The sequence below is a fragment of the Lepidochelys kempii genome, chromosome 4 (genome assembly GCF_965140285.1).
Source record: "Lepidochelys kempii isolate rLepKem1 chromosome 4, rLepKem1.hap1, whole genome shotgun sequence".
Classification (NCBI taxonomy): Eukaryota; Metazoa; Chordata; order Testudines; family Cheloniidae; genus Lepidochelys; species Lepidochelys kempii.
In genome coordinates this window covers 28424882-28439372 of record NC_136383.1, presented here as the reverse complement: position 1 = coordinate 28439372, position 14491 = coordinate 28424882, and the positions used below count along the sequence as shown (strand labels likewise).

Genomic DNA, 14491 nt, shown 5'->3' with positions numbered 1-14491 from the left:
CTTGCAGGGGAGTGGCCCAGGTCATCAGTTGCCGGGAGACAGGGTGTCACCCAGTGTCTGTGTAGATGGCATCACACCTGCCCTCTCGGGCTCTGTGACAATCACACACCCATATCCCACCACCTAGATAATTAAGAAATGCATAGAGGAAACGGAGGCACCCACACAGTATTCAGAAAAAACATTAAGAACATTCCCACTTCATGTCACAAACATATTCCGAAACCCTTCACACCAGTCGGGCTTATCTCTGTACTCTGATAGTCTGTTCCCTAATGTTCCTTTCCCAGCTCTGATGCCGCAGAGCCTTGGCCTGCGTCCCTGTTCCCCTTTCTCCCCCCTTAACAAATTTTCCTGTTTCCCTTCCACTTCCTGTTTGACCCCAGTTTTTATAGTAATATTCTCGACTATACCTCAACCTAACTAATAAATGCTAATATTGTAATATAATTCTCTAACCAATTATATCCCACTACCCTAATTAACTTACACCTAGCAAAATTAATTATACAACAGAGAAACAATTAGAGAACTAGACAGATTAAGAATAGAAATGGGAGGCCATAACGATAAAACAATACAGAAATGAGGGTTTGCAACAACAATAATTGATAAGTGATTTCTTGCCAGACGGGATGCTATCAAACTTAGTTTTCTTTAACCATCTTAAGATCTGTTTCTTTATCTGGTGGTGATGGGCATTATCAGGACAGGATCGTATTCCTAACAGCCCAATACCACCTTATTTCAGTGAGACTGGTTTGGGATGTGAGGATGTGACCCTACGCTTCCCATCTTATGGTTGCTCCTGCTTAGCCAAAGTGAGAGATGGCCCATGCATGCACAGGCAGAATGTGATTTTGATTCTTTGTTTTTTATACCCCTGTAACTAGCTAAGTGATTAAAAAATACACCTAAGTTCTTAAAGGATAGACTTTTACAGGCAGGCCTGAATATCTATGTTCTAACAACTAGGTTGATTATATTAAATGTAATTAAATGTGAAAATGTACTTAAATTTTTGACATTGACTCTTGTGCAGAATTCTCAGGTTCTTGCTGGAGCACGTCTGAAATCAGTTGGCCTTGCTGCGAAATTTAGTTCTAGCTAGTCGAGGAATGAAAAATGCATCTTTCCAAATGAGGGAATGGAGGCGCGCACCAGGCGTGTTAACCTAATCTTGTATTTGAGGCTTTTGAAGTTTGATGTTAGTATAGCAGTTGAAATGTGATGTGCTATATGATACTTCCTGCACTGGAATTTTTACCCATTAAATTTGTTTAAAATCAGGACGTGGTTTATAATCACCACAGTAGGCCAGCCAAAACCATAGTCCTTCAGACTGTTGAGGCTACTTATACACTGACAGTCATTTTAACCAGTATCTAAAACCATTTTCTTAATGGGTAAAGTGGGTGCCTCCATATTGGAGTAAATGCTTGTGGTGAGTGTGACTTGAGGAGTAAAGAGTCCTGAAACTCAAATGTTATAACTTTCAAACTGTTAATATTAGCTAAACTATATATACACATACAGTCTGTCTACGTATACACTTTGCTTTGAACTATTGTCCTCGGCTTCATTCTTTTTAGATGGGATTTCTTTCACTGGTAGTCAGGTGTTTCTACCCCTAGCTTAAGTATTGGCATTTCTTTTACTAGATTTATTAGAAAATCCCTCTTCCACTAAGAGATCTCTCATGTCTCAGTTGCTTTTTAGTCTGAACTTACTGCTCTGAAGACCTCCAGTATCCTTTGAAAGTCTCCCTGGTCCATGAGATTTACCTCTTACAACCTTAGTAAAGCTGCAGTGCGAACCTCAATTTTTTCCTCCTTCAGTACCATCTCCCTTATTTTTGTGTGTGTTTTTGCAAACTCTAGGTGCTGCTGACAGTTTTTTGATAAAAGCACAACATATCAACAGATCCGTTGCTTCTCCCAGATCAAATGGATAGCCCAGTGACAGTGTAAATATAAATGTATCTCAGTTTTTAAACACAATAAGACTGCTTCTACTCACTGTAGATGCATCATCTGTTATGACACTTTTAGTATATAGAGGGGTTCTCTAGTGGAACTCCACAGATTTTAGCTAGACATTGAGAAAAGTCACCGTTCTTATCTACATGGATGTAATCACCTTTCTCATCCGCACGTGCCTTTTTAGAGGAATTGAGACTACACGTTGAACCTAGGGCGTTCCTTCTCCTTTCCTTAGTATCATTTCAAGAATTAAAATGAAACCACTTCTTAGCCCGTTGGGAATGTCCTTACAGAACAACCCTGTAACAACATAGGGATCTTATCAACATTATGATGTACCAGAAAATGTATCTTTAGATGATGCAGAGACCTAAAACCTCTTAAAATTGAAGAATCTCTGCCATTTAATAGAGAAAATGCACAAATTGAGTAATTAAAGACATTTCACATGGGATTTATCTTGATTTCTTTAGAAAGAATAGCTGCCCCTATGTCAGAATAGCAGTAGAAAAATATTCCATAATACTGTTAATTTCACTCTGCCATTGCTTGGCAAAACTGAACTGCAGGGGAAACATTGCAATACAAAATGTTTGAAGTCTCCAACTATAAAATTCAGGCCTTGTTGATCCATAATTTGTCTGATTTGTTGCAAAAGCAAACAAATACAGGCTGACTTAGATTGACTTAGAGATGCCTCACTTGCCTTTCTAGTTACAATGGCAAAGTACCATAAATAAAGGATAACGGAATATTCCAGTCTAGCCAGTATAACATATCCTGATTTAGAGTGAAGTCAGATAACCTATTGTAAAAGAATGGGAGGGGTGGTAAATAGTGAACTTGCCTGTGCTGTTTTTGTTAAAGTGCCTAGACTGCAGTTGATTGCTATACTTTACATTAGCTCTATAGATGGTCTGAACTAAGCTTTGACGTTAACACCTCAGATTAAATTAAACGTTTAGGAGGGAAGGGGATAAACTTTGATTACCTCTGTTTTGCTATATGCAGTGTTGATGTAGCTGTCTCTCTCCCAGGATATTAGCGACAAGGTGGGTGAGGTAATGTTTTAATGGACCAACTTCTATTGGTGAGAGAGAGAGAAACTTTTGAGCTTCCATGGAGCTTTTCTTTTCCCAGACCTGAAGAGCTCTGTGGAGGCTCAAAAGCTTGTCTCTCCCCCCACAGAAGTTGGTCCAATAAAAGGCTTACCTCACCTACACTGTATCTGTTTTGCTAGACAGTTTTCTGCCGTGTTGAAGGAAATAGTACAAAGTGAACTGGTTTATGTTGTCACGACTTCATAATGGAGCAGAAAAAAATTACTGCTTATAAGAGTATTTTGAAGAAACTTTGAGAGGTGAGGCAGTACAGAAAAATAGGTTAACTTTTTTTGTGTGCCTTCCAATAACTGCTATCCTACATAGTGATACACTTGTTTGACTGAAGGTACAGGAAAATTGAAATCCTGAAAAAATTTTAATGCCATATTGGCCTGCATTTTTTCTCTTTGCTGTTAAAGTATTAGCAGGTGGTGAGTTTGCTAAAACCATAATTGGTCAAAAATATTTTTATTCCAAGTGTTTGTAAGCTCACCACAGACTAAGATGAATGTGAAAGCTACTTCAGCTATAAAAGCTGTTAAGCTGCCTCGTCAAAATTTGCATATGTCTGTGCATCACAGTACTCAAGTCTAAGTTTCTTAACCTTTGACATATAGCAAAGTGCTTGGTTTTAGTAACTTGTAGTGAAATACATGTGATTTCTAACACTAATGCGTTATAGAAAGAGGTGGCTAGTTTGCTTTCCTTGCACTCATGACTTCTTGATGTCTTAGAGGTTAGCGGTGAAGAATTTTTTTTAAAATCCCTCCGCAATCTTTTAGTATACTAAGAGTAAGTAAACTGACTTTTTGGCTACATAAATGGCAGTTGACACTGTTCAGTGAAATTCAAGAAAATTGCTATTTTAGCTGAGAAATCTGAGATTGAGACTTCTGGTTTTACTGTTTTGATTTCACAGCTGCTATAAATAGACTAAAATCTTTTTCTAATCCCTATTTTCATTCCCTTTTGTGACGCCACTTGAGAAACCATGTCTGCTGTTCAGATTTCTCAGGATTTTAAAAACATACTGCAGTGAAATTGTTACTGTTAATTGCATTTTTTTTTTAAAGCATGTTGTATTGCTTTTGTAACCTTTGTCCTCTAAAAGGTGAACTGAAAAGACTGATCTGTTGGTGGGTGTTGGTCTCTCTCTCTCTCTCTCTCTCTCTTTTATATATATAAAATCACTACCATATGTAGGATCTATTTTACATCATGGTGAAGAGGAAATGAAACGGCTGTGCTTCTGTTTGTCCAGAATAGAAATGATAAAATTCAGTGGTTTTTTTTGCACAGTGTGAAGACATTTTATCTGTTCTTTGCTCCTTATGGTGTTAAGTGTTTTTAAGGAAGGAAATCTTAAAAATTTGTTGGGCTTCATTTAATTCTCCATGCTATTTTTTTTCCTGCATTGGGGTATCTAAAAGCTACAAGTGGTAATTCTGTTGTTGACTTTTTAAGTATCAGCACTCAATTTACTAACTTATTTAAATTGCCAGGGCTAGCAGGTCTTGTTACTCTTCAGTGACGACATTCCTAATACCAACCACAACTGCTCCTGTTGATAGGTTTGCCAAATCATTCTCTCTCTCTATCCAGGAAAAACAATTTTAAGGATTTTCTGTACATCCAATTGGACAGTGGCAATGACACTTCACTCACTCTCTCTGAACACAATGTTTTGTATTTAGGAACTTAGTGACTTAGCCCGAGACCCTCCAGCACAGTGTTCTGCAGGTCCAGTTGGAGATGATAGTAAGTAGTATTAAATTTTAATGTTTTGTTCTGATTTTAATTCAAAAAGAGTATAGTACCTAAGTAATAATACTGACTTTTTCCTTTTTAGTGTTCCATTGGCAAGCCACAATTATGGGACCTGTAAGTATTCTGACTCCCATGAATGTTAATGCTAACTTGAAATCATAATTCTTATTCAGCAAGAACTGTCCTCAGATTTCTCCAGTCTCTTTTAATTTAGACACTCCCAAAAATGCCAGTTTGAGAACAGAGAGGGGAAAAGTGAGTTTAGTTATGCAGATTCCTCGTTGTTGGTGTGTCACTTCTGTAACATGACATGTACCTGAATGAAAATGTCCTGCATCACAGTGCAAGGTTTTGTCATGTAGAATGTTTGTATGCCAAACGGTTTCTGTAGTTCTGATCCCCCATGGGCCGTGTCTGCATGCAGAATTTCAGCTGTCAATATAGCTGTTTGCCCTGGTGCAAACCCTTCGTGTAGATGAGGAAAACTAAAGTTTGGACTGGTGGAGCTTACCATGGTTTCAAGCATTTCTGTAAAAATAGAAAAGTTTTCTGAAGTGCAAAGTGTTCTGAGTGCATACAGGAGGAAAATATGCTGTGCATGCTTACTATGAATTTTTTTAATGTGATTGTATAACTTGACTAGGAACAAGGTCTAAAGCCCCTTGCCCTTATTGAGGATTAAGTGCATTACAAGTTAGACTTCTTAGTACTTCAATTAACCAAGTAGTTGAAGCTTCTAGGAAACAACACTGAAATACTAAAGCATATCAAATGGCCAAACATAACTTTATCAAGCTTTTCAAAAACATGCATATTTGGATTAAAGGGTATTTTTTTTTTAATAGCTAAGTAGTCTTCCAGGAAGCTGTGGCTAGATGCCTTCTAACAAAGTTCTTCCTTCAGTAAAACTAGTACACTGGTGCATGGTTTGTATTTGGGATCTGGAAGCAGCTTTTTTTATAATGAAGACAATTATATTAATGTGCATTTCTACTCTAAAAAGAGATTCTTAACATGATTAAGGTTCCATATCTAGAACAACTCCAAACTTGCTCAGTTTACAGGTGGAGTGATATAATTCCCAGCTGTGCATACTCAGCCTGGAATCTGAACATTGGATTACATTCTCTCTGTTATGCATAATGAGCAATAAGATTCTGCACGCCAAAATCAGGTCTTGGTTACACCTGTACAACCACACTGAAAGCTAATGGGGTTGCATGTATGTAACTGAAGGCTTGTTTCACCTGCAGTGTCACTATTAATGGGGTATGAGAAGGTACTAGGACACTTTCAGATTCCAGGCTGTCTCAAGGCTGGCAGTTGATTTGATTCAAAGTTTGCTCAGATTTTTAAATTTTAAGAGTCAAGTGCCAATAAACAAGGACCCCCTTCAGTGACACTTTTAGGCCATCTCTAAATTCCGGCTTCTGCAGTGGCGTAGCTGAGGTGCCATAGTTATGCTGCTGTAACCTTGGGTTATAGATGCAGACTACAATGGTAGAAAGGGTTTTCCTGTCACTGTAGGAACTCCGCTTACCTGAGTGACAGCAGCTAGGTCTATGGAAGCATTCTTCCATCAGCCTAGCTGGGTCTACAGCAGGGGTTAGGTTGGCATAGCTATTGGACTCAAGGGTGTGGATTTGTCACATGCCTGAGTGCCATAGCTATATTGACCTAAATGAAGTGTAGACTAGGCCTTACTCATGTTAGAGTAGAACTTAATTGTCAGTGTTAATGTACTACTTTGACCTTACACATGTATCCAATGTGGTTTAGGTATTCTCTTGATACCAGTTAGTGGAGAGCTTCTTTTGGGTGGCATACTAAAGAATCCTTTTGTCTTCAGTTCAGAGTTCAAATGCTGGATTTGTTCTTCTAGCTTATCCCTTTGAATGCAACGAAGTATGCACTCCAGAGAGACCAGAATGTTTGCTTAATAGCTATACTAATACTTGAAGTAAACTTCCAAAAGTATGGAAAGATCTCCATTGTATGTCATTGAGTAATACTTATATGATTGACTCTGCATGGTCACAGAACACTAAAAGTATAGTTGGACTTCAAATACAGAAATATTTTCTTTTGTTCTACCTCTCCCTGCTCATTCAGAGTTGTTTATCCTCTCTTCCCACTTAATCTTTGTGCTATCAGTTTAAAGGCATTTATTAGTTATGCCCTTTGGAATAGCATGAGTGCATACTTTAGAGCAGTATTTTAGATAGAATTATCCTTGCTTTAGGATAATAGCTTAGTGGTCTGCTGGTGTTGTAGGCCTCATACCTTCATGACAGCCTAGGCATTGGTAGTGTAGATGGCTTAACATATTCCACATCTGAGATCCACTACTGACACAGAAGTCTAATAGTAAGGATTGAGTACTCATTGTCAGAGAGGTATTTTCTACACTTGTTCTAACCAGTTCTGTTACTTCATTTTAATAACCACTAAGACTTGCCTCCAGCATGTATACAATAAAAGGGTTGAAGTAGTTTTTGAACTTCTCATTTGCCAATATAGTAGTTTTTCAGTGAATACTACATGATACGCTGAATCTCTGCCCAGGCTGTCTCATTGAAGTATCAACTCTAGCATTACATTTTTGCCCCTTGACTTATCTATTGGCTTTTTGCCACACTGCTTCACTTGCAGATATTAAAGAATATATATTCTTAAGAAATAGGATGTGGCTAGTCTGTATGTAAACAAGAGATTGGTCTTAAAGGATATAATATTTAAAAAATAGATAAACCGAATAAAGCCAACTTCCAGTATTCCTGTAAACCAGATATGTGAAACCCATTGTGACGAGTCAAATTACACTTTTTCGCTCAATCCTGTGTGTGTGTGTGAGGTTTAAAAAGGCAGTAGGCAAATTTTGTATTCTTATCGTGGAATGTGCTTCTTTAGCCAGCAAAGTTAAATATTGCACTTAAAAAGACTTTTTAATAAAAGCTTTTACTTTTTCTAAAATTTCCTCTTTTTTTGTATGTACTGCTTCCCGTGGGGAGGGGGCGCCTTCAAGTCACTGCTTCAATCTCCATCTTTTGAGAGTATTCTCTGTTGCCCTATTTTGGGCAGTAATTCCACCACCACTTGAACCTGAGAATTTCCCCACTTGAGGTTATCATTATGATTGCTTTTTCCCTGAGCAGGGGAAGAAAATGCATTTTCCAGGAACATGGTTATGTGCAACCCAGAGGCAGGGATCAAGACACGTGGTGAGAAAAAGGACTGGAAGGCTAAGCAGTGATGATGGCAGGAACAGAATGTGCAGAAGGCTGGGAAGGACAGCAACTGGCTTACAAACTACTACTACAAGGGCAGGGGGAGTAGGGCTCAGTTACTTGTGGCTAGTCAGGCACTTACTCCCACCTAAGCTCCTCTCACTCCAGCTTTCTTCTGACTCTCTGAGCTGCTGCAGTTTGGATACATTTGAAATTGCAGAGGGAAGAAGCTGTCAGGGCCAGTTCTGGCCTGCATGTGACACACTTGCTTTAAACCAGTGGCTCTCAATTTTTTTTCCTGGTGACCCCTTTCACATAGCAAGTCTCTGAGTGCGAACCTCCTCCCCGCCCCCCTTATAAATTAAAAACATGTTAAATATATAACACCATTATAAATGCTGGAGGCAAATCAGGGTTTGGGGTAGAAGTTGACAGCTCGTGACCCGCCCCATGTAATAACCTTGTGACCCCTGAGCGGTCCTGATCCCCAGTTTGAGAACCCCTGCTTTAAACTAAGGCTTTACAGAACACAATTGTTTTAGGAGGAAATTCATTGCCAGTGACCAACTTGACTTGCTGCAGTCAGTTATCTCATTCCACCAATTTTAAGCCCAGGTATGATCAAAATTCAATGCTAACATTGTGGATTAAACATCTTATTTGTGTTTAAGTGAATGATTTGCCTTGCTAAGTAAGTAGTGGATCTTCTCACAAAAGTTAATTCGGGAGTATAATTACAGTGGACATGTTTCTTCGACAGAATGACAGTCCATATCAAGGCGGCGTATTCTTCTTGACAATTCACTTTCCTACAGACTACCCTTTCAAACCACCTAAGGCAAGTAGTCTTTTCTTTGTGAGACTAATGCTCTTTAATGAGCCAAGCATAGGAATGGAAATCGGGAACATCTGAGTTCTAAAAGCAGCCCTGCTTCACTTTTGCTTTTTTGTCTTGAACAAATCATTTAACTTCACTACCAGACAAGTGGAGATGATACTTATCTATATAAAGTGTTGATAACTCATGTTTGTACAGTGATTGAAAAAAGTAGCATGTAAGTGCTGAATATCTGATTCAAATGCTTGGTGGCTAAAGAGCCACAATACATGTTTCAGTAAGTCTTTCTGGTGCACCTTATCTGTGCTTATGTGTAACTCTTAATTATGCAATTTAGCATATGTGAAACACAAATACTTCTCTATTTTTTGTTATAGGTTGCATTTACAACAAGAATCTATCATCCAAATATTAACAGTAATGGCAGCATTTGTCTCGATATTCTAAGATCACAGTGGTCTCCTGCTTTAACTATTTCTAAAGGTGAAGAAAACATTACAATTTCTATCTTCATTTTGACACTGTAATATTTTTGCTTAGTTTTGTTCGGCATTCCATTCATTTCCCATTATACTGTAGCCTGAGAAGGACATCTTGCGTATGTGGCAATGATTACATTGTTGCATGCTTATTGATTTCACCTTTTATTTTTTTTTTTAAAAAAAAAGACCTCTGTGCAGTTTTACTTTAGCTATTACTAAAGGTTCTCCCCAGCATGAACCAGTGCAGTTGAATCCCTATATGGACACTTACATGAGAGTGGCTTATTTCAGTTTTAACCTATTCCTAAATGAAGTTAATCTGAAATAAACCTGGTTTTAAACCAAAATAAGTGTCTACACAACCTTTTGCATTCATTTAAGTAGGTTGGTCTAAAATTGTAACTTAAGTTGGTGCATCTGTGCACATAGAAAACTCCTAATTTTAGATTGTGATCAGTCTAATGCTTTACAGTTAATTGCTAGCTGCTAGCATGGAGTATTAATTTCCATATATGAATTTTTAGTAGCCATGTTTTAGATTTGTGATCAGTGAGTACTGCTTTAAGGTTTTTTCACTTCCACTTCCTGTAAATGTGAGTATTCTCATTAAATCTAATGAATTCAACTCTTGAAACTAATTGACTTCAAGCAAAGCTCACCAGAGCTCACTTCCCTTTTTTGGTTTGGTAGATCCCCCTGAGATCACAGTTGCACTAGTCAGAATAAGCAAAGGGTTCCTTTACCTACAGAACTAGTGATTCCTGCCTATTCAAGGCGCAAGAACCAAGCTTGGATCTGAATTTGGATCCGCCACATGTTGTGTTGACACTATACCCCTAGCTTGCTTGTTCTGAATTTTACACTGTTTTTTAAAAACCACTGATGGGAAATGCAGAATGTAAAGAATAAGTTGCTTCAAACAGTATTTCTCCATGGTAGTCTTACTTTAGTATTTCCTTTTATCTTATCAGTATGTATCTAGTTTGATCAGCCTAGAATACTAATGTATTAATACTATTGCAGAAAAGAAATCCCATCTGATTCTAATCTGTTTATCACAGACTTCTAGCTGTGAAAGAGCTGATCAGCTATATAACATGGCTCAGTAGATTGCCACTCTGTTAGGTTATAGTTTGGACAGCATTACCTTTCTCTATGTATATTTGTGGGACCCTGGGAGCTGCTAGAGTGTGCTATAGAGGGACACCCTATAAATATATTTTAATGATTGTGAGCCACACATTTAGAAATGGGCTACCAAATTTACCTTTAAACTTACTCAGCATGCATCGTAAACAGACGACTAACAAATCTTTTCTTTATAGCATACTGAGGTTGTCCTAACAAAGCAAATAACTGTATTTCCGTTGTATTTAATTGAGATCTTTGTTCAGATTTCACTGTTGAGCAACCTTTTCTGTTGTTTTGCAGTTCTCTTATCCATTTGTTCACTGTTATGTGATCCAAATCCAGATGACCCCCTAGTGCCAGAGATTGCACGTATCTATAAAACAGACAGAGACAAGTAAGTACAGAATTATATAAAGATAATTTACTAATATACTGTGAAACACACTCTTCTTGTGTTAGAAAACAAAGGTGGGGAATGAATGAGTTAGTTACTTGTGATCTCTCATCTTAGACTGAATTTGTGGCTTAGGAAGAAGTAACTGGTATTTTTTGGCTTTGGAAACATGCAAATACGAAGAAACGTGTGCTATCTTTGAAGTTGCATGGAGGTGTTTCACTAATGTTGTAGTGATTTCTATTTGAAAGTTTATCTAAAATTATTGGTCTACTTTTTAATCAGTCTCATGTGAGAGTCTGAAATAGTATCAGTTCATATAAAGCCTCTAAAGTTTGAGGAGAGAAATTACCCTTGTAAATACTCCAGTGTCGCCTTTTGATAACTGCCTACTTTTTCTGTTTTGGAGTTTCCCATTGGATAAAGGCTTTATGATCTTCTGTCTGTGTAGAAACTGTTTTGTCTCAAACATGGTTTTTACAGTTGTACTCAGATAGAACTCAGTGAAATAGCTGTTGAAGTTTGTATAGTAATATTAAATATACTTGTCCAATTAGGTACAATAGGTTAGCAAGAGAGTGGACAGAGAAATACGCTATGCTGTAGGGTAAGAATATTTGCACTTGACGGTGCATTTAACAAAATGGGAACTGTCAGCACTTGAGTGCTGCATGCTTTAAGGCACCGGATTAACTAACAAAGATAATGGATTTATCAGTTACTGAACCTGAATATTTAACAGCTTGATCTGTGATTAGTGTGAAATGTATTGGCCAATTACTATATCTCACAAACAGATAATATTCTTGCATGGCAAAACAAATATAGTGGTAGTAAGAAACTGATTTTATTTGAATTGTTGAGGTTCTGAGATGTCTTATACCTCTGTCCTGGTAAGTACTGAACCAAATTTTGTAGAGACTGGGGAGGAGGGAACTGGTCTGTGTAGTCAAACCACCATGTTGTAAATAAAAATCTAGGTGGTCCAGATTCAGACTGTGTGCACAGGCAAAATTTAATATGCTAAAAAAAGTACTGTTTTGGGGGTTTTTTTCTTTATGCTTGTATAGTTGGAAATTAACTTAATACTGACAAGCATGCTGTTAAGTAAACTAATTGTATCTGCCCAATTCCTGTAGACTAGTGTGTTGTACAAAAAGTTCATGGCCTATTTTAATATCCCTTTCTAAAAGCAAACGCTGGCTGGAATTCATTCATTATTTTTCAGTCAAAACTTCTGTGCCTGGGCAGTATGCTAGTGTGAAAAATGGGGTCTTGCATCATTCTCCGACTGAAATTGTCAGGACATAACTGAAAATCCACCAATAACATAATTGACTGTAGGGTTCAGTATATCATCTCTAATCATGGCATGCAGTATTCTTTAGACTTGGTTCTAAAACCAGGCTCCAAACAACCTGATATATCTAGCAAAAAAGTGAATTTTTAATTTTCAACCCTTTTTACTCCTCTCTCCCTCCCCCCTCCCCCTTCCCCGGTGCAATAATCTGTTTCATAACATGCTTCTAGCAACTTACCTATCTTCTGTGCAATCTAAGTGTGTGTTTCAAATAGTCTCAAAATGTAGGCTTTTGTTCTAAGTTTCTTGAAAACTTTCTAGTAAGACTTGTTTTTCTTCAATAAAAGACCACATATGAAAGTATAGAAAGAACTGGAACAGCCAGTTGAAAGAAGCAGCAGTGAATTTCTTCAGTAAGAAATTACTGAAAACTTTCTTCTAAAAATAGTATATTAAATACCACTTTGTGGTTTAACTGGACCTGTTTAATGTGTTTCCTCCTTTATTAACAGATACAACAGAATATCTCGGGAATGGACTCAGAAGTATGCCATGTGATGATACCTTAAAGTCAGAATAACCTGCATTATAGCTGGAATAAACTTTAAATTACTGTTCCTTTTTTGATTTTCTTATCCGGCTGCTCCCCTATCAGACCTCATCTTTTTTATTTTTTGTTTACCTCCTTCCATTCATGCACATGCTCATCTGAGAAGACTTTAGTTTTTCCAGCTTTGGACAATAACTGCTTTTAGAATCCATAAAGTAGTTACACAAGAACAATTGCCCAACATTCAGAAATTTTTTTAAAAGGAGCATGTGTATTATGTGGCCAATGTCTTCATTCTAACTTGGTTATGAGACTAAAACCATTCCTCACTGCTCTAACAGATACTGAAGATATCACCTGAGGGGAGGGGAGGTGGATGTTCAGTTTTCTTACATCAAAGGAAGTAACATTGCAGTAGCAACATCCATCCTGTTTTAAACCTTCCAGTGTTAGAGATTTGAGGTTTTATTATATGCTTATGCTCATAACTGACATGGCTGAAGAATTGGTACAGAATCTATAGCATCAGAACAGAAAATGTGATGTATCTTATGCATGTCAATAAAAGAATGACCAGTTCTTGTTTTACAGAGAATGAAAATTTGGAAGTCAAACATCCCTTGTATTCCAAAATAGGGTCTCAGAACATTTTTGTAATTCATTTAAATTTTGTTAGGAGGCTTGGAGCTATTAGTTAATCTATCTTCCAGAACACTGTTTAATATAGCACTGAATAAATGAAGCAAGTTGTCAATGGATGAGTGATCAACTAATAGCTCTGTTAGTAACTGATTTATTTTCTTCAATAAAGTTGCATAAACCAATGAGTTAGCTGCCTGGATTAATCAATATGGGAAACAATCTTTTGTAAAAGCAAAGCTGGTTTTTGTATATACCATTGGGATTTGCCTCATTGTTTGACATCAGATAATGATGTAAAGTTCAATAGAGTGAATCTCTTTTTTGCCATTTTCAGTTATAATACTTGGTCTGTTGCAGGCTGACACATTGATCAGCCTGATGTATGCAGAATTAATAAGCTAACCTAGTAGTGTAGCCTTAGTGTGCTATACTTGGTACTGGGAGCCCAGAGTTCAGGGATGGACTTGGAACCCAGCAGATCTGAAGTGGTGTATTGTGGAGGCATTTCCAGATGCACCCTGTTTGCTAACAGAAGCTTTTCTTCACCTTGTACATGTGATAGCTGAAAGATCTTATTGTGGGAGTAATAACGGGGCAAAAAATGCAAAATAAAGTACTGTTTTGATGTGGGAGTTGTCATGAGGCTGTGTTGAAGTGACTTTACTATGTGGGATGTTTGTTATCCATTGAAAGACTTGTTCTACCATGCTGCCATTTACATTAATGAATATTTTAATACAACAGACATTTATTTCAGGTGACTAAACGTGAATGAATAAAGAGTCATTGCTATTGGATTTTTTTATTTGACAAGAAACACTGTCTTGTGCCATTAGTTTATTTCCTCTGCAGCAACAAGGGCATTATTAATCATCCTGCTCTTTTCTTTCCTGCCATCTTCTTCCATGGATTTTCTTATTTTTTGTCTCCATTCTTACTGTTCATAGCTTCATTTTTTTCCTAGTCCTGTGCTATCAGTTTGTGCATCTGTGATTTCTCTCTGGCACCACTTTTTGCACTGCTTATAGTTTATGTGCATTCTAATTCCTTGTCTCCACATGGATATGGAAAGCTA

At 37.4% G+C, this 14491-nt stretch overlaps 1 protein-coding gene across 1 annotated transcript in view; it reads left to right on the top strand.

Annotated features, from left to right (window-relative positions):
* The window catches only part of UBE2D3 (ubiquitin conjugating enzyme E2 D3), a 29030-nt gene extending 14822 nt beyond the window's left edge, over window positions 1-14208 (top strand). Inside the window, exons 2-7 of the mRNA XM_073340812.2 lie at window positions 4780-4843; window positions 4935-4966; window positions 8840-8917; window positions 9295-9400; window positions 10831-10924; window positions 12737-14208. Coding sequence (XP_073196913.1) covers window positions 4780-4843; window positions 4935-4966; window positions 8840-8917; window positions 9295-9400; window positions 10831-10924; window positions 12737-12782 — 420 coding nt within the window. The 3' untranslated portion in view covers window positions 12783-14208. The remainder of the gene's footprint in view (window positions 1-4779; window positions 4844-4934; window positions 4967-8839; window positions 8918-9294; window positions 9401-10830; window positions 10925-12736) is intronic.
* The last annotated feature ends 283 nt before the right edge of the window (window positions 14209-14491 follow it).